The 18,318-nt window shown below is 25.8% G+C and overlaps 1 protein-coding gene across 2 annotated transcripts; it reads left to right on the top strand.

The window, feature by feature from the left end:
- LOC129963112 (ubiquitin domain-containing protein UBFD1-like) lies at positions 1 to 15,571 on the top strand. 2 transcript variants are annotated; one of them, XM_056077185.1, is made up of 10 exons: positions 1 to 129; positions 2,994 to 3,158; positions 4,928 to 5,086; positions 10,706 to 10,741; positions 11,467 to 11,607; positions 11,987 to 12,018; positions 13,523 to 13,588; positions 13,875 to 13,980; positions 14,421 to 14,503; positions 15,332 to 15,571. In XM_056077185.1, the coding sequence occupies exons 1-10, from the start codon at positions 96 to 98 to the stop codon at positions 15,440 to 15,442; spliced, it is 933 nt and encodes a 310-aa protein (XP_055933160.1). In that variant the 5' UTR covers positions 1 to 95; the 3' UTR covers positions 15,443 to 15,571. The 2 variants fall into 2 exon arrangements, with proteins under 2 accessions (XP_055933160.1, XP_055933161.1); XM_056077186.1 differs by having other exon boundaries at positions 22 to 114.
- Positions 15,572 to 18,318: the final 2,747 nt, after the last annotated feature.

The raw sequence follows: 18,318 nt of genomic DNA, 5'->3' as shown, positions 1-18,318 counted from the left end.
CAACAATATGTATGGCAACAACATCAGAAGCTTATTGTGATTGTTGAAAATAGAAGTTTGGAGAAGCGAATGAGAAATAAGTAATATATTCAAGCATGGCAAGTGATGAAAACAGTAAGGAAACTAAAAGTAAACTGTTTATTTATTTATTTTTCTGGAGTTAAGTTATCTTATTGTAATGGTGCTGGTAAAATATAGATAATGGTTACGGGTCTTTAATTTCGATCTGCTGTCGCAATATTCTCAAGATGCTTGCTTTATGAATGCATTATTGCTTTGTCACTCAAAGAATGCTTGTCACTGAGGGTTTATAGTTTTTTTTGGAGCGTTTAATGATTAATGAATTATATATATATAATCAAATGAGTTATTCTCGATTATTATATATACAAAAAAATCAAATGAGTTGACATTTAAACAGGAAAAAAACTGAAATTGTTAAATATTGGCAACAGAATTCATTATTATTATTTCTTTTTTCAAGATCGTTATTGGTAATTTTTTTTTTACTTTTGTTTTCGTTAATGTGTAATTCATATACTCGCCAGCTATTTACTGCCCTGCCAAAGATATTTAATTAAGTTAATAGATTGCATTTATATGGGAACTCTACCGTATATGGATTGCAAAATTTTACCATTATTTACTGTTAAAGCTTATAGTAGAAGCTATTCAATGACAATATGTATATGTATTCATAAAATTTTCTCTCTTCTATATATATAGATTTTTTTAAAAATCAACCGGTTTTTTTTTTAGTAAATTTGGTGATTTTTTTTTCTTTGTAATTTTATTTAATATAAGTTAATAATTTGCTGAGTAATACTTAAGAAATCAGCATATTACATATGTGTATGTGTTTGCTTTAAATCATTTTAAACATGATCTTTTTTTTGGGGGGGAAGGATAATTTTCGATCAGAACTGCATAAATATTTTTTAAATAGATTCCTCCTTGGAAAACTATCTGTTGCAATAGTTCTCATGGCATGACTCCCTCAAAATTTTAGTAGATCGTCACCAATCATGGTCCCTAGAATCCAAAACCATCCTTTGTTTAGATGTTCATATAAGCTTATGCTTTGCCCATGTTGTAATCACAATAATTAGAATAATTTTAAATGTGTTTTTAACATCCCTAGAGTATGTTGTAAGGAGTGTAAAAATCTTAGATGTATTTGTGTATGGGACATCAAGTTCAAAGGAGGTGGAAATAGTGAGAGATATGAAATTTTCTTCTCCCAAATTTTCTTCATGATTGAAGATAGGAAAATAAATCAAATTTTGCAAATTATTTTCTCTTTAAAACACATACCTTTTGTAATAAAAATTTTATAGTAGCTGCTATTGTTTAGAAGTTAAAGCTGCGAAGCAATTTGCAACCTCCTAGCTTCAATTATTTTTAACATAATCTATATTGCCACATTTAAATATTTTTTTTTTTTTTTTGTAATTTAAAGTTTTTGTATGAATTTTTAAATTGCCCCTCTTTTATAAAGTTAATTCCTGAAAAAAAAATATTCTGGACTTCTATTGTTATAATGTATTCTATATTCTACTAGCCACTTAGGCAACCAGTTGATTGGCCAGAAATATTGGTTGTATAGAACTTCACAGCTGTTCTGTTTATTATGTACACCCACCTTCTTATTGCATTTAAGTTCCATAATATCAGAGAGCCGTTAAAAATGCAACTATCAATTCAATTTATACTTTAATTTCATATTATTTGTTGTTGCATAACTTCATAATTAGTGCATGTTAAATAAGTATTATATGAATCAGCATGATTTTTATATATGCATGGCATTAAGATGATGAATTAAATATTATCCATACTCATCACTCACCTGTAGACATTTCTCAGCTAGTTCCTAGTTTTTCAATTATTCACATCAAAGCTTTTCATAAACTGAATATGTCAAACTTTATTTTTATATTTGAATAATTGATTTATCTGGAGTTAAAAATCCTTATTTCTCTAAAATATGTAAATCATGAGAAGCTGGAGGGAGGACAGAAATTGATAAAAATTAGTGATCTTGCTTATCTAATTAGTATCTGGCATACTTTGTTTAGCAAAGTAGTGAACCCAGCTAGTTAAAATGAAAAATCAATTAATAATTAAATTGCCAAAGGAAATCAGAAGAAGAAGGGGGGGGGAGGGAGCTAAAATTAAAAACTGATTAATTTTGGCAATAAAAGAGTTTTAAAAAAATGTTTGCTAAAGGAATTAAATGTTTTAATATCTTATATATGAAAACAATTGAAAAGCAGATTTATGGCAGTTATAATAAAAATGTAAAAAATTTGTATCCTTTAAATGCAGAGTTTTTTTTTATACAGATAAATAATTTGTATTTTTCTTAGTTATTGTCTTTCATTCCTTCATTCCAATTAAATGATTTGAAAAACAATTCACATCAATATCATCTTTGACACTGGCACTCCATAGAAAATGTGTGCATCTAGTCATGAATTTCACTTTTTTCTGCTATCATATTCACTACTTTTTACTCCTAAAATTAAGCTATCTACTCCAAAGAATTGCATGATTCGGATATTTGTCAAACAGGACAATTTGAGAGATAGTTTGGGTTTGTAATGTTAATTTAACTATTTTATCTATAGTATTAAGGTAATTGCTCAATTTTTGTGTACAGTGACAGCTTACTGATAGCTATAGTATATATTTTAAATAGTTGTTTCTGTTATACTTACCCTTTTTCCTTTCATTTGTGTCAAAGTCAACATGTCTTAAATTGATTAGTTTTTGACTCATTTCACAGTTTGTCCCAACAGGAGTTAGTTACAAAATATGATCATTTGGTGCTATTTGTTTTTTAAAAACAAATAGTTACAAAATATGATCATTTGAGGCTATTTGTTTTTCAAAAACAAAAATAAGCTTATTTTTTCTGAATGATTTTTCATTTACCTTTTTTTTTTTTTTTTTTTGTTTAATTATCATATGGATGTATATTTATATTTTAGCTGCCTGTACAGAGCAGATTATTGAAGGATGTGCAGTACTAGAAGGTAATAAAAATGAGTGCGAGATTGTGAGTAAAGAGAACTTTAAAGTTCCTGATACTGGTGGTGGAGAAGATGCTGAGACTTCTTCAGATATGGAGCTCGGCTCAGAAAGTTCCTTACAAGGTATTTCAAAATTGTAATATTTATAACTTCACAAAAATTATAATTTCTCTTAAAGAGGAAACTGTTTTAAGTCTACTAACCTGTACATTGTTTGTTTTAACTTTTTATATTTCATATTATATATGTTTATCAATACATTGTTTAAAAAAAATTTATCATTTCTCAGAGATTTCTTATGTAATTTATGATATTGCAATGATAATCCGATGTAATTTGTTAACTCATTACTTTTAGATTGAGTTTCAATCGATACTCATTTTAGGATTTTTATTCCTAATCAAAATGATTTAGAGAAGTGAGGTTCATTTTATCAACATTCAGAACTGCAATGGAGAATAAAGTTTTAAACATCATACCTGTACGTATGCATAATCATTTTATATATATATATATATATATATATATATATATATATATATATATATATATATATATATATAACTAACATACTCACACAGATATTTATAAAGTTTTCACTTTTTTTTTCAGCAGATTAAGTTGATCAACAGTCATTGATCAATTAGCAAAAATAATTTTACTTTTGTATGCTATGAAAAAGGTAACCTATAATTAAGATCTAATTCCCTTTGCTATTATTATTTTCAATTTTAATGGCCATTTTTTAATTTAAAGAGAGAAAAAATCAGCTGTTCCCCCTGAACATAAAGATGATCATATCAGGTGTTATAAAAATGAAAGTATGCATTTTCTGTTATTAACAGTCAAAATTGATGACTATTTATAAAATATTAACCCCATGCTATAATCCGGAATTAATTTTTTTTTCTACTTTGATTTCAGATTGCTGAATTATAAAGCATCTGATGCTATTGCAGATATTTTCTTTAAGCAGTTTTTTTGTTTGATTGTTTATTAGGTATAAACTTCAATTTGTCTTTGTGCACACTCTTGTGTTTGTAGAGGAAATTTCATGCTCTCTACATCTAAGATAACAGCCTTTGTTGCTATAAATCTCTCCCTCTTACTTTTTTCAAGTTTCAAGACTAGATCAGCGACAAAAAAAAAAAAAAAAAAAAAAAAAACTCATTTTTTTTTCCTCTGGAAAAATTATTAAAAATCTTTCAGTGAAGGTATTTTGATCATTATTATTTTAAATTAGAGAGAAGTGTCTGAATAATGACTTAAGACAATGCAGATAGAATGTTAAATAGAGAAATTTTATATGGAAAATGACTAATTTTTAAAAATTTCTTAGAATTCATTAAATTATGGCAGATGTCCCAAATAAATTTCTTTAGAATGATAAACGTTTGCTTTTATTTTCAATATTGCCCCCCCCCTCCCCCCAAAATTACAATAATTAGAATACATATTGTGGGGAAATACACTTGAAAAATCATTAAAAAAAAACATTAAATTAAAAAATTTTAACAGTGGGGCTTTGAGATACAGTGAGTCATCTTTGCTACTCAGTGTATTAAATGTCATGGCTGTAAGTGTGATAGATTGGTCTGAATATTGCTGATACACAAATACTGAAATACTTCCTTTCTATCTGTGTAGCTATATGCATAAAGAAAAAGAGAGAGTTAAAAATTTTGAAATAAAAAGTATCACAATTAAATTTGAAAGTTTCTGATATAAACTTGTACTTTAAATTTGACAGTTTGGTATGTTTATTTTGCTCTCTGATTTTTGAGTTTCACTAGCTTATTGAAAATACTTTTGTTAAGGCTGTTATATGCCACTTTAACTAAATATTTATAAAGTGTAACTTTAAAAAAAAATTACAATAAATTTTGTTTTAGGTGCATGCGGTTCGGCTGATGGAACACCAGTGGGATCCTTTGAAGAACCAAAGGAACTTGTAGATTTCAAGCTCATTTTTAATAAAAAGAAACATGATATTTGCTTTCCCTTAGATGAAACTATATTGGAATTAAAAAAGCATTTTGAATCTCTTATCAGTAAGTATTTCTTTTATGTACTTTGTATATGTTTCCTGTAAAGAAAAGTTTCCAATCATTAATGATTGATCAGTAGCATAAATGGTTATTGTGAAATATTTTTTCATAAGCTCAGCCTTCACTAACTACAGATAATCTGTTAAGGAGAGGGGGGAAAACTACTCCTCGTGTTTGACTGCTGTTGCACTATTTGGAAAATATCAGATTACCAGTTTAAAAATTTTTTAAAAACTTTACTTGAGTTAACTCGTTTCCTTGTTTTCTGAAGAGAGCTTTAGTTGTAGAAAAACATTATTGTAATTTCTTGTTCATTTTAAAGCTTTCATATATGGTGTTCTTTATTTTTAAAAAATGTTATTTGAATTCATTCATATACAGTTATAGAAAAAAAAAAGCTAATTAATTTTATTTTGCTCATGATCATCCTATGTGAAACTAAAAATATTATTTTAAAGTCAGTAATGAATACCGAAAAATGCAATGGCCTAAAGATTTTATAAGTTATTGTCCACATGTTTAAAATTGCATGAACTTTGAAAATCCATATGGCAACATCCCATTTTGATGTCATGAATAGATTCCCCATGGGAAAATTACTCGGAATAAGACTCTTGGTTAATATACCATGATGACATTGGGGGACAGTTGTCATTTTCCGTTAAGGGGGTAGTTCCATATTTGTCTTCATGTTATTTAGATATTCTTTGCATGTCAGTAATAGTATTTATTATTATTTTAACACTTTTAAAGCATCTGTAAAGTTCCAATCTACATGTTAAAATTGCTACTCTATTCATAACAAAATAGTTGTTGTAAAAAATTTGTGAGATAATTTTGTTTGTTTTCTGGGAAGAAGTATTCAGTAGCATTGAAAATGTTGTTTAAATTGCACCCACGCGTGATTGTCATTGTGCTGATAGCATTAAACTTAATTTTTTTTTTTTTTTTTTTTGGTTTGTGCAAAAGAAATAAAAATAAAAATATTTTTTATTGTTTAAAAGAAATATTAATTTTAGTGTTAACATTTATATCTTAACAATTGAGAACGAAAAATTGACTGATTTTTATTCTTTTTGCATTTTGTTCCTGCATTTCTTTATCAGTGTATATTATTCTTATCAGTATTTACTACTCATAAATAGACATGAAATCATAGACCACTTATATATATATATATATATATATATATATATATATTCACTGATAATTATAAATAAGTTTTCCTTCTTTATCAGTATCTTAGTGTTCTCTACAAACAAAAGATTTTATTATATGAAGACATCTACACAATATATATTTATATTACGATGTGAGAAGCTAATTGCAGGACATAATTCTAAATGTTTATTCATATCTTTAATTTCCATTATTGGTGCACTATTATTATTCTTCAGATTGCTGATTTTTATATGAAGAAATATTTGAAAGATGATATAATTAAATATATTTATAAGAATTATTATTCTCATAATTATTCCAAAGATATTTTTAAGAAGTAATCAGCTAAATAATCAAAAACTGATATTACAACCTATTTGCGTAAATGCAAGAAAGTTAATTGAATTAAATTGTCTTAGAATAAAATGTAGCATTTCTCAACCTATCGTATCAAATAGAATAAGTATATCAATAAAAAACATAAAATATCTAAATATAAGTTACTAAAAACAACATAATTATAAAAGTTTGGGAATAAAAATAGGTTTCGTTTTTGTATTTGTTCTTAAAAGTTTGAAATTCTTTCCTAAAGGATATAATAAACAGCTCTTTAATTAGTAAGAAATTGAAATGTATTGTTTTTCAGTTTTATTTGATCTTTCTCTGCCCTTCCTTTAAATAAAAAAAAAAGTGTAATTTTATGCCAAAATAGTAAATTAAAATAAAATATTGGTCAATATTTAGTGAATGATTGAAATTGGTTGAAGTTCTTCGTTTTCTGGGTCCGTAGCATCATTAAAGGTTTTTATTTAAGGACCTTAAAAGTGCTTTTATTATTATTATCCTGTTGCTTATATTTTTCTTCTGATGACAAAATAAAAATTTCATTACTGTAGATTCTGATTATAGTTTATATTTTCTTTGCAGTGTTGGATCTTTCTATGTTTAATAAATCTGCTGGTTAGTAGTAAATAGTGTAAAGAAATATTAATAGTAATGGGAAAATGTATTCATTTCATTTGCTTCTTTGCCTTCTCTTTTTCCTCTTTCTTTACTTGTTTAGATGTAGAAAAATTCTTTTTAACTTTATGCATTCATATAAAACCACGACTGTTAGTTGTTAACATTGCTGGTTTGTTGAGCATTTGTTAGTTTAACAATATTTAGTGAGTCCCTATTAGTGAATCATTTAAATATTTTTGCTTCAGTTAATTTTTGTGCAAACATTTAGGACTTTTTATCTATATGCTGGAGAGTGTGTATTAATTCATTGTAGACTTCAATAAGTGAATACACAATGATTCAAGGCTTCTAAATATAAAGGAAGAACAAAATGTTTATCATGCTCCAAAATTACTTGCATCTTTTGCCGAAAATAAATTATTGCCAATAAAATTCCTGTTTTATAGATGAACCATTCAAATCGTAAGAACTGTGAGTGCCAAAAACTTCGCACTCGAGATTTTGCCCAGTCTCCCTGATTTAAACCTCTGAATTATGTGTGTCTGTAAATGTGATAATTGAAAAATGCTTTGAGTTGAAATTTCTAAATTTGCAGATTTCTACTAAATTTTGAATTTATCATTCACATCCATTTACATGAAGATTTTGTTTGTACAAAAACAAACTAAACCCAAAATTTTACATAGTGGTTTTTAACACAAAGCATTATATTAAGCATTGTAAAAACAAACAAAGATATTGATAAATGAAATTTGGTAAGTTATCTTTTTTTCTGAAATTGTAGTTCTATCTTGAATTTTGAATTCAATTTGCCAAACAAACAGTTTCGGAACATACTCGTTATATATAACTGAAGGTCCCTAATTTTTGTGTCTGAGGGAGAGGTGATAATAATTTTATTGTGAAATATGTAATAAAGTTTTGGAGAGACATTTTCAACTTTTTTCACATGTGTTGTGGAACTGAACTTAGCATCAGTTCTTTGAATGTATCTGAGTGATAACCCACTTTTACCTTTTTATGTATCTGATGTACATAAGTTTGTACATCATATGCATAAAAAAAATTGTGTTTTTAAAGTTTTGAAGGAAACTTTCTGAGTTGAAATTATTTCTTTAGTAAATTGCCAATGCCAGTATGTTTTTTCTAGCAATGTATCTTATGTTACAAGTGATAAAGTGATGTTGGCACATAAAGGGAAAAATTGTTGAAAGATTTATGTTTATGTATTTTATATTTATATTTGTATGAAATTGAACATGTACTTAATTAATACTCAATTTATTTTATTTTATCATTGTTTCATTCATCAACTCATAATTCTGTAATAAAAAATACTACGTTTTGGTTGATTCTTCCTTTTTCTATACAGGTGCTTAAAAAGTACTTATAATATGCTTTCTTTTTTAAAAATAAAATTGATCTACACACCACAGTTTTACATGTGTAGAGAATAAATATAGATATATTTTGTATCATAAATAATGATACTGAATGTGTTATCTAAAAAACAATCTAATGCTTAGATTTCTTTATTCCATTTGTTATAATAAACAATATTATAATAATTATAATTATGGCAGATTAATCTTATGAATTTTGAGATTAGTATAGTAATATTGAGTATTTAAATATATATAAATTTTAAACTGTAATTTTTTTAGCTTATTAAAAATAACTTTTTTTTATGATAATATATATATGCGTACAATATATTATATTTTAATAGCAAAATCTTTAGATCATTAATTATTTTTAAAGGTACAAATAAAAGTTCAAAATTTAACTTTAACATTAGAAAACCAAAATTTTGTTAGCTGTTAATTTCAAAACAAATAAAGTTAAACTAACAAGACTTTTTTCTTGGATGAACTTTTGTTAAAGTTTTGAAATTTGATGAGAAAAATGGGTGTTGCCATTGGAAATTTTAAAGTTTGTTCTTATTTCAATATAAAGGTTTTTAGGGATTTTTTTTCTTATGTTAATTACTTTAGAATTATACCTTTTTTTTATTATTGTGTGATGAACAATGAAAAAAGTAAAACTGAGTGACTCCTTTTATTTTCCATGATTGTACAATGAAACATTGTTGGTTATGATTCTAAGTTGCAGTTTTTCACTGAATTATAACAACTTACTTATTATAATTTTTATTTTCCTTATTTAATTTATTTCTATGTATAAAATATTGCAATTTCATCCATAAAATCCTCGTGATATGATTTTAAAAAAGGATAATAAGTGATTAGTAACCATATTTAAGTATTAAAAGTTCACATGAAAATAGTTAGTAACACATAATATTGTTAAATAGAGATATCGTTTTGAATTGTTTGTTCTTTTCATAATTAACATGTGCTTTACTTCTCTTTATTCTCTTCCAAGCATTTGTATACTTGAAACTGCAATGAATTTAAAAATCTAATACTTTGATTCATTTGTTGATGAATGTGGACTTTTAAGTGAATTTTCAGATCCTCAGTCCTTAAGAACTTCTTGAATTTTACTTTGCTATATTCAGGTCACAGAAAAGTATTTGATTTGCTATTAGATATTTGAAAATTAGACAAAATGAACATCCATTATTTTTGAGAGAGTAGAGAAATTCAAATTTTGAGTTGGTTTTGCCTTCAAAATGTTTGTTTTGAAGGCAAAACCAACTTTTCAAAAAGATTGTTAATATGGAAATGCTATATGTAAGGGGAGGGATTCCATAGAGAGTTCCATAAGACCCATATTATTATTATAGTCATGTCTGATTTTTGGTTATCAAGATATCTGAAAATACATGTTAGATTATGATATATTTAATTTCACTAGTATTGTTTAAGAGCACATTTAATAATACTCGATAATGCTTCACAATGTTTTTAACAAATATTGAACAGTTGTGTGTCATTTCATAAGATCTGGTTCTTTCTTTACTGAATTCAGTTGACTCATATTATAAATATTTAAATTATCAGTTTTTTTTCTTTTTTTAATAATTTCAGCTTATGAATGCTGCATTTTAAATTACTTATCCTTAATTAAATATTCTTAAATGTAATACTTATTAGTGTGAAGTGAATTAATAGTATTCAGTATTTTGAAGATGAAGATTCTTTTGAATTCTGTAAGTAATTTAAATTGGTGCATTGAAGTAGCAATTAAGTGTTATGTCTTAAAAGTTAAAATCTTTAATTGATTGCTTAAAGTAAAGCAGTTAACTATTTTTATTTATAATTATTCACTTGAATTTTTTTTTTTTTTTTCAAATACATTAATATTTACAGATAACTTTTGAAACCCCTAATTTTTATACTCGGCTTCCAAATTAGTCCATTATTTGTTAATAATACAATAGTGATACTTGAAATTACCATTTTAAGTTGTATCCTTACTGAAAATTTTGTCTTGTTGGTATATGAGTTTAAGTTGCATATCTGTGATCTACTCTTTAAAGCATAGTACATTACAATCTATTACTGACTGATAATATTGAACACTTCTTCCTAGGTGTCCCTGCTTCTATGCAGAAAGTAATGTATAAAGGTAAGTTGATGGATATTATTTATTTACACAGGTTGTCTAAATTTGATCCTAGTGCTAATTTTTAAACTGTATAGACAATATTTGCATTTGGGAAAAATGCTTTTAATGAAGTAACAAATTATTTTTTATATTATTTTAATGAATATATTTTTGAGAAAATTACTAATGTATCTTGACCCAATTAGTCATATTTAATATTTAAAAAATCTGTATATCCTAACACAGACAATAAAATAAACTTTTATTATTTTATAACTAAAACTGATTGAATAATAAATGTTTAAAATAGATGAGAATCATTTGCAAAATTGTTCAGGAAGCCATTATCAACTTTTCAAAAGATAAAATGTTTGAATAAAATTTAAAATATTATTGTGTGTTTTTATATATATATATATACAAAAAAAAAAAAAAAAAAAAAAAAAAACGACATAAAATTAACATGAAGCAGAGAAAAACATAATACAATTGATAGCAAAGCTGAAAGGAATTAACATTACATTTAATGGCACAAATAATGCAATACTTAATCCTTTATTTCATTTAAAACATTTTTGCAATTTGAAATATATGCTTTTTACTAATGACTTGTTAATTGGCTAGTAATAGAATGTCTAGAATGGATGTGCTATTTATTAGTTGCACATACATTTAAAGTAATCACATCCCACTTTTCTATTAAATAGTGATTATGAAATGATGTAATCCAGTTTTTATTTTTTAAGGTCTTTGTAAAGATGACAAGACACTACGAGAAGTTAATATCACTAAGGGAGCTAAGGTAATGGTTGTTGGTTCAACTTTAAGTGACATTATAGCTGTGAATACACCGTCAGAACAAGACCTAAAAGAGGAAAAAGCTGCAGGTAAATGCATTTTTTAAGGATGTACTTTTTACAAAAGTATTTTTATTGCTAATATTTAAAAACAAATGGAACAAAATGTTGTACTAATATTTTTCTTATATTGCTGCAAACAACATGTAAATAAGAATTTAATCTTTAAAATTAATGAAATTTTATAATAAATAAATTTAAAAATGAAGGTACTCGTTCATTAGAGGTAAATTGCAATTTATTTTGAATATGTAAAAGTATTAAAGGCTTATTCAAAATGAATTTTGAAAAATTTGAATTGGAAATTTAATTTCTGACACTAATTCTGATTCTGACATTGATCTTTATTAGAAATTAAAATAATTACTTTATTCGAAATGATATTTATTTATATATATTTCTATTATAGCTGCTACAAAAGAACCTCTTTGCAAACAAAAGGTAAATTATATTCTCTCTTTTGTCTATTTTACTTTGCAATTGTTTATGATTGTCAGAAAAGAAAATTATTTTTTGTTATAGCATTCACTCTCAAAAATGTATTTTCCTTACCAGTTATTCAAATTGGAAAAGGTAGGATAAAAATATCTCTCTGCCCCTTAAAGATTTGTGAGCTACTAGGGGCCAGGCCTTAAATTTGTGGATTAATCTATTCACATAAAAATTTTAATGGATTTCTTATAAATTGCTATTAAGTAGTATTTTATAATGTACAATGAAAATAATATACACTGTTCCTAACTCAATAAAATAAAAGCCTTTCAAACAGGAAAAAATATTTTTCAGTGGGACTCATATAGTTTAGAGAAAACTGATTTTATTTTGAGGGAAATTACTGAAATAAGCATATTTTTTGCAACTTCATGCCCAAAATTATTAATTAACACCTTGGGTCTTATTATTAAATATTCTTTCTGAATAAAATGTCAGAATGGTTTTCAGTTTGCCACCTTATTTTGTATTTTCTAAGACACACATTATTAAATAAGAGCTGCTGAATACATTCAAGGAAAAGTCTATGTTACTTTCTTTATATGGATAGTTTACTTCTAGGAGAAGGGATTTTTTTTTTTTTTCAATGAACTTAAATGTCCACTAACATGCTTTTATACCTGGTTTTTTCATTGGAACTTAATGATTACAAACACATGGATTGGCAACACATTTGCTTTTTTCCATCTAAAAATACTCACAAGAATACTAAAGTTTATTGATGGCTATCTTTGTTCTGAGGATGACATCCAGCTAAGGACTATCAAAGTGTTCGATTTGAGAGTTGATTGTGGGAATATAAATATAATACTATTACAGGTGTAGTTAATAATTGCTTTTGATGTTAATGGCATAATAATTTAAATAATATATTTATTGCTATTTTATTGTTTAATGCTCTTGATAGTAAAAGAATGGTTAGAAATTATAGCTCATATCCATATGTAACAGAAAGATTTTCCGAAAGGAAGAAAAGCATTTGAAAAAAAATGAGCTAAGAAACAAATATGCTCTAGATGTAAACAAGTCATGACAAACAGTTACACAAGTTATAGAAGGGTTTCAGGGAACACGCAAGTTTCTTCAAGGACATGGGACATATATTTTGAAGTAATAAAAATGAAAATTCCTATTTAGTAAATTAAAACCAAGAAAATTCTTCAGGTGTAAAATATTTTATTGACAAGTGGTACAACTTCTACCATGCAATTTTAGGGGGATTTTTTAAAAAAAAATATATTGCCTCTCAAAGTGTTGTGTATCGTGACACATATTGCTATAGATATATTGAAATATGATTCAAATGTTACGAGATGTTTTTCTAGTGTCTATTTTTTTCTCAAGATTTTCTTTTCTTTTTTATAGCAGTAATATATAGTAATTGGTCTTCTTAAGAGTCATTAATATTTTCTTCAATTTCATATTACTTATTGTGATGTACTTTCTATTTCAGATGCATAAGAAAATTCTTGATAAAGGAGTACCTGAAGATGCACAGCCTGGAATAAAAAATGCTAAAGTCAGTAAGATACTGGTCTACAAATTCATTTTATTTGTAGAAAGTTTAAGAACTTAGCATGCTATTCATATTTTCTTTGTTAAAATTTTTTAATTAAATATCTTAAAGCATAGTCATGGCTTAGCTAATTTAAAATAATTTTTATGCGGCATTGAAATAATATTTGGTATGCTTTAAATGTTATTTTTGTAGAAAATTGACAAAAACAATGAAATTAATTGGTGATTTGTAACCTAAAAGAGCATATTTACTTTATATTTTTAATATAGTTTTTAAATCTTTACAGGACAGCTTACCTCCTTATCCTTTGTCTGGCATGTTGAATAAGTCCGGAGGCAAAGTGCGACTAACTTTTAAATTAGAGCTTGATCAAGTGTGGATTGGTACCAAAGGTAAAATTTGTTTCAGTTTTTCTTTAAAACAAACAAAAAAAAAAAAGGTTTATTAAATGTTTGATATCCAGTTATAGATTCTATTGAATGATATGCTTGTAGCATTGTACAAACTATTTTCTAATTAAAATAAATATTATTTGTAATTTCAATTAATCAAAAGTTATTTTGTATTTTTAGTGGCAAACAAACAGATAAAATATGATTAAAATGAATTTATAAATTATTGAAGTATTGTTCCTCACAGAGAAGAAAATTTAATTAATTAATTATAAATTACATAACATTTTGTTGTTATTTGGTTGTTTAAGGCATTAGATTTGTATTTCTACTACTTTATATTTTAAAATTATTTTTGGTTTTGTTTCTGATATTTTAAATCAAATTTTCTACAATTATTTTATAAAATTGTATACTATTTTATGACATCTTTCTTGTAGAACGAACAGATAAGATTCCTATGAATTCCATAAAAACTATTGTTAGTGAACCTATTGAAGGACATGAAGAATATCACATCATGGTAATTATTATTTTTTTTTTATGTTGATAAGGTGTGGAATTTCTTTACTTATATCTTTGTAAATAAAAGTTAAAATTCATGAATAGCTTGTATGCAATAGAAATCCAAGCAGTTGAAATTGTTTTGCAAATTTTGCTCTCAAATATAGTGAAATATAATGAAGAATTGTTAAGCATTTCATAACATTTGATTAATTTTTATTAATTGAAAGAGATGTTTCTACCTGTTGAAAAGACAAATTTATCTCCAGAGTTTATTTCTGTTGAATTTAAACTTAATAAGTATTTGAATTGTTCTGACAAGTTGTTTCTTTTTAATTAATTGTTGTAGTATTCTGTTAAGAAAATAAAAATTTAAAAAAAAAGTAGTTTAGTGCAACTGATGTTATATATTGTGTTTAAAATAAAATTGAAAATGTAGGAGTATTTTGTGCATTGTAGTATTTCTTATATTAAAAGTATTATATGTATAAATGTGATATGCTGAGTGGTATTTCATTGCATATTAATATTAAAAATATTTTTCCTTTTTCTCACTTGACATTTGCAGTCATTAGGAACTATTTGATATTCAGCATCTGTAACCTTTGTTATATTTAAACTATTTGTTGATATAATTGCTTTAAACTTTACTCATAAGCATTGAAGCAAGAAGAAGATATTGTGGAATGTTTCATAGCAATTAATTCAGTAGTTAAATTATTATTAAAAAAGATGAATAGATTTTTACTCTAAACAGTACTGGTATCTGAGATAAATTTGATATTCTTTATGTTTTAATTTCATTTTCGAAAAAGGTACATAATCGGTGCTTTTTCTTTTTATCTAGGGCATTCAATTAGGTACGACGGAGGCATCAAGGTATTGGCTTTATTGGGTTCCTGCACAGTATGTTGATGCAATCAAAGATGCAATCCTTGGGAAATGGCAGTATTTTTGACACTTTAGAACTTAACAAATTTTTATGATGCTGAACTTTTTACACTGTGAAATAGTTCAATGTTTTTTGTACAAATGTGTTTCTGTGAGTGACTTGTTTAATATTAATAAAAAGTGAAAGAATGGCCAATATTTCTTTTATTATGTCGTAATTTTTTTAAAATTTTATTCTTTGTGGTATAGTGCTGAATTGTTTTTATGTATGTCATTTTCTATCATTCAGTTGTATTTTTATATGAATTTTATAATTAGCTACTTTCAGCTTTAAATATCTTACATAGAATCACTTTGGTAGCACAGTTATGGATCATTTCTTGTATCACATTTGACAGCAAATTCTTGTTATTAATGTGGCCTCTTTGGTAACTACTGTACTACTTTACTTGATATTGATATATCGATCAAAATTTTCTTGAACAAGATCCTGGCAACTTTATTTCATCTTTGACATTTAACCTGTATAATTTCTGAGAGTTTATACCTTCTGCTCATATACAATATGTAACTTTGGAAATTGGACACTTTTATGACTCAGATGTTTATTGTGGAATTTTCACAAAAATGGTGCTGCTAGGAATAATTTGAGGGGGTAAGTATAATTCAATCAACAAGGTCATTAGCTATGTAAACTAACTACTAACATAAAAAAAAAATTTTAATTATACTTTTTTTAACTGAATTTATTATCTGCTATGAAATTCACATCTAAAAACTTTTTTGTTAAAATCCGATGAAAGTTTTAAGAGTTACTGGTTTTTGGAAAATAGTGTTTCTGATGTTAAACGAATCTTATGAATTTTTTATTCTTGCAAACCAGTTAATAGTTTTTTTTTTAAAAATCTGTCATTAAAAAAATTATTTTATTTCACCAAGTAATGAAATAAATTCATGAATAAAAATTTGATATTTCTTACCGATTTTTAAACTTGGCTTTGAAAGAAGAAAGGGAATTATTGAAATACAAAATTTTTACAAAACTGATATACTACAAAATCAGAATCCACAAAAAGTGTGGGTTTCTAGTAATGGTTTTGCTCATAGGTGTTGGAGGTGGTTGCCTCAAAACTTGAGGGATAGTTCCAAAATATTTTATTGTATATGTATTGTTGTGTTCTTTTTATTGTATTTAAGTATAGATTGTGATCAATTATGTGGTAAACATAAATGTTTACCGGTAGTTTGATATACACAGATGTGTTTAAGTCAATGGAAAATTTTAGCATTGTAGTACTGTTCATAGAAATCTTTCTCTCTTTACATTTTCTTTTAAAAAGGAAATGGAGTGAATAAATGAAAGGTAAGTGGAAGTAAAATCAGTAATTTCAAAAGTAGTAATATTCAGGAAATTTTTTTAATTATAAAAATAATAATAAAGGTTTATTATTAGACCATCAATATCCTTTAAGTTAAAAAAACTAAAAAATGCTGCCATCAGTTTTATGTTTATCCAGTGCAGGAGATAAATTTAAAATAGGCATGAATCAGTTATTTTTGATATTCATAGCACATTTTTTTTTCTCTAGAATCAGCATCGCCAGTACTTTATAAGATTTGGTTTTACTTCAAAGGCATCGTCTTTGTTCAAATCACTGTCCCCCTTCCCTCCCAATAACATATGATCACTTCAATAAATAAGAATAGTATCACATGATTATTCTAGATTATTGAAAAATTCTAATTATAATAAATTACATATGGCAATTAAATATTTAAATAAAAATTCAACCACTTTTTGTTTATTTTGTCCAAACTAAAATCTGATAGAAATCCCTGACAATTTGTGCTGCATGTGGACGTAATCATTTTCACTCTAAACCACATTAAGAACAATGATTAGTGCAATATTATGAATCAATTATACTATTATTCTTATTTATTAAAATCACAAGGTATAGGAATTAGAAGATGAAAAAATTATAGTTGAATTATTTCAGATGATAGCAAGAAAAGTGATTTTATATTAAGATTCTTTTGATGTTTACTTTTGTGTATGTAAATTTTTTCGCCCATTTTATTTGTTTGTTTATTTTTATATCTTTTATTGCTATTAAAAGATATTATTAAATGCTACTTTTGTGCCTTCAAAAATTTACTTTGTTATTATTTAGTAGTATGATTTCTATAATTATTATTCAAAAGTATTTATTTAATTTTACGTTCCTTACTAGAAAATATGTTAATTAACTTAATTTAAGATATCAGTATATTATGTGCTTAATTCTGTTTATTATATGGAATTTGCTGTTCTTTTTAAAAACTTTTATTATGTAATATAATTGCATTATTAATGAGGAAAAAAGGAAAAATTGTCTTATAAGTGGTCAATAGACACAACAGATTTGTAGTTTTAATGATTTCTAAAGGAATGGATTCTTGTTCTTGCATCAGATGTTCATCTTAAAAGGATATTTAAGGTTTCGATTATCCTTAATCAAAAGTCCTAATAATGATTATTTCATTGTAAAAGATTTCATGAAAAGCTATTGTGATTCGCAAAAGTGGTGGATTTCTGACTAGGCTACCTACCTATCATTAAACTAGGTCACTATTCTAGGAGGGGATTGCTTGTAGGTCTGCTTAAAAATATGTTATTAGTCCATTTTAATAACATTAGTCCATTTAACATTAGTCCATTTTAATCGGGTATAATTGATCAGGTACCTATCTACTTCATTGCTTTATCACAGTATTTATAGACACGGAGTATCCATTTAAATAACACTGAATATAGACTTGAGTTACAATAAAGTTACAATTACTATCTAAAGTTACTGAAAGGAAATAAATCAACTTGCAATGTGAAATTAAATTATCCAGTTTATTAAAAGAGGGATTCCTAGGCCTTAAATCCATTGCATTCCAAAAGCTAAAAGAGTG

Source organism: Argiope bruennichi, chromosome 3 (genome assembly GCF_947563725.1).
Source record: "Argiope bruennichi chromosome 3, qqArgBrue1.1, whole genome shotgun sequence".
Classification (NCBI taxonomy): domain Eukaryota; kingdom Metazoa; phylum Arthropoda; class Arachnida; order Araneae; family Araneidae; genus Argiope; species Argiope bruennichi.
The sequence above is the reverse complement of the archived record's forward strand: the minus strand, read 5'-3'. Positions and strand labels throughout refer to the sequence as shown.

What these genes read in the sequence shown, in the direction of transcription:
- LOC129963112 (XM_056077185.1), top strand. Translation starts at nt 96, where the DNA reads ATGGCAAGTGATGAAAACAGTAAGGAAACTAAAA. An exon ending in AAAAGAGGAAAAAGCTGCAG is followed by an intron (nt 11,608 to 11,986) that starts GTAAATGCATTT and finishes TTTCTATTATAG; the next exon opens with CTGCTACAAAAGAACCTCTT. An exon ending in AACCTCTTTGCAAACAAAAG is followed by an intron (nt 12,019 to 13,522) that starts GTAAATTATATT and finishes TTTCTATTTCAG; the next exon opens with ATGCATAAGAAAATTCTTGA.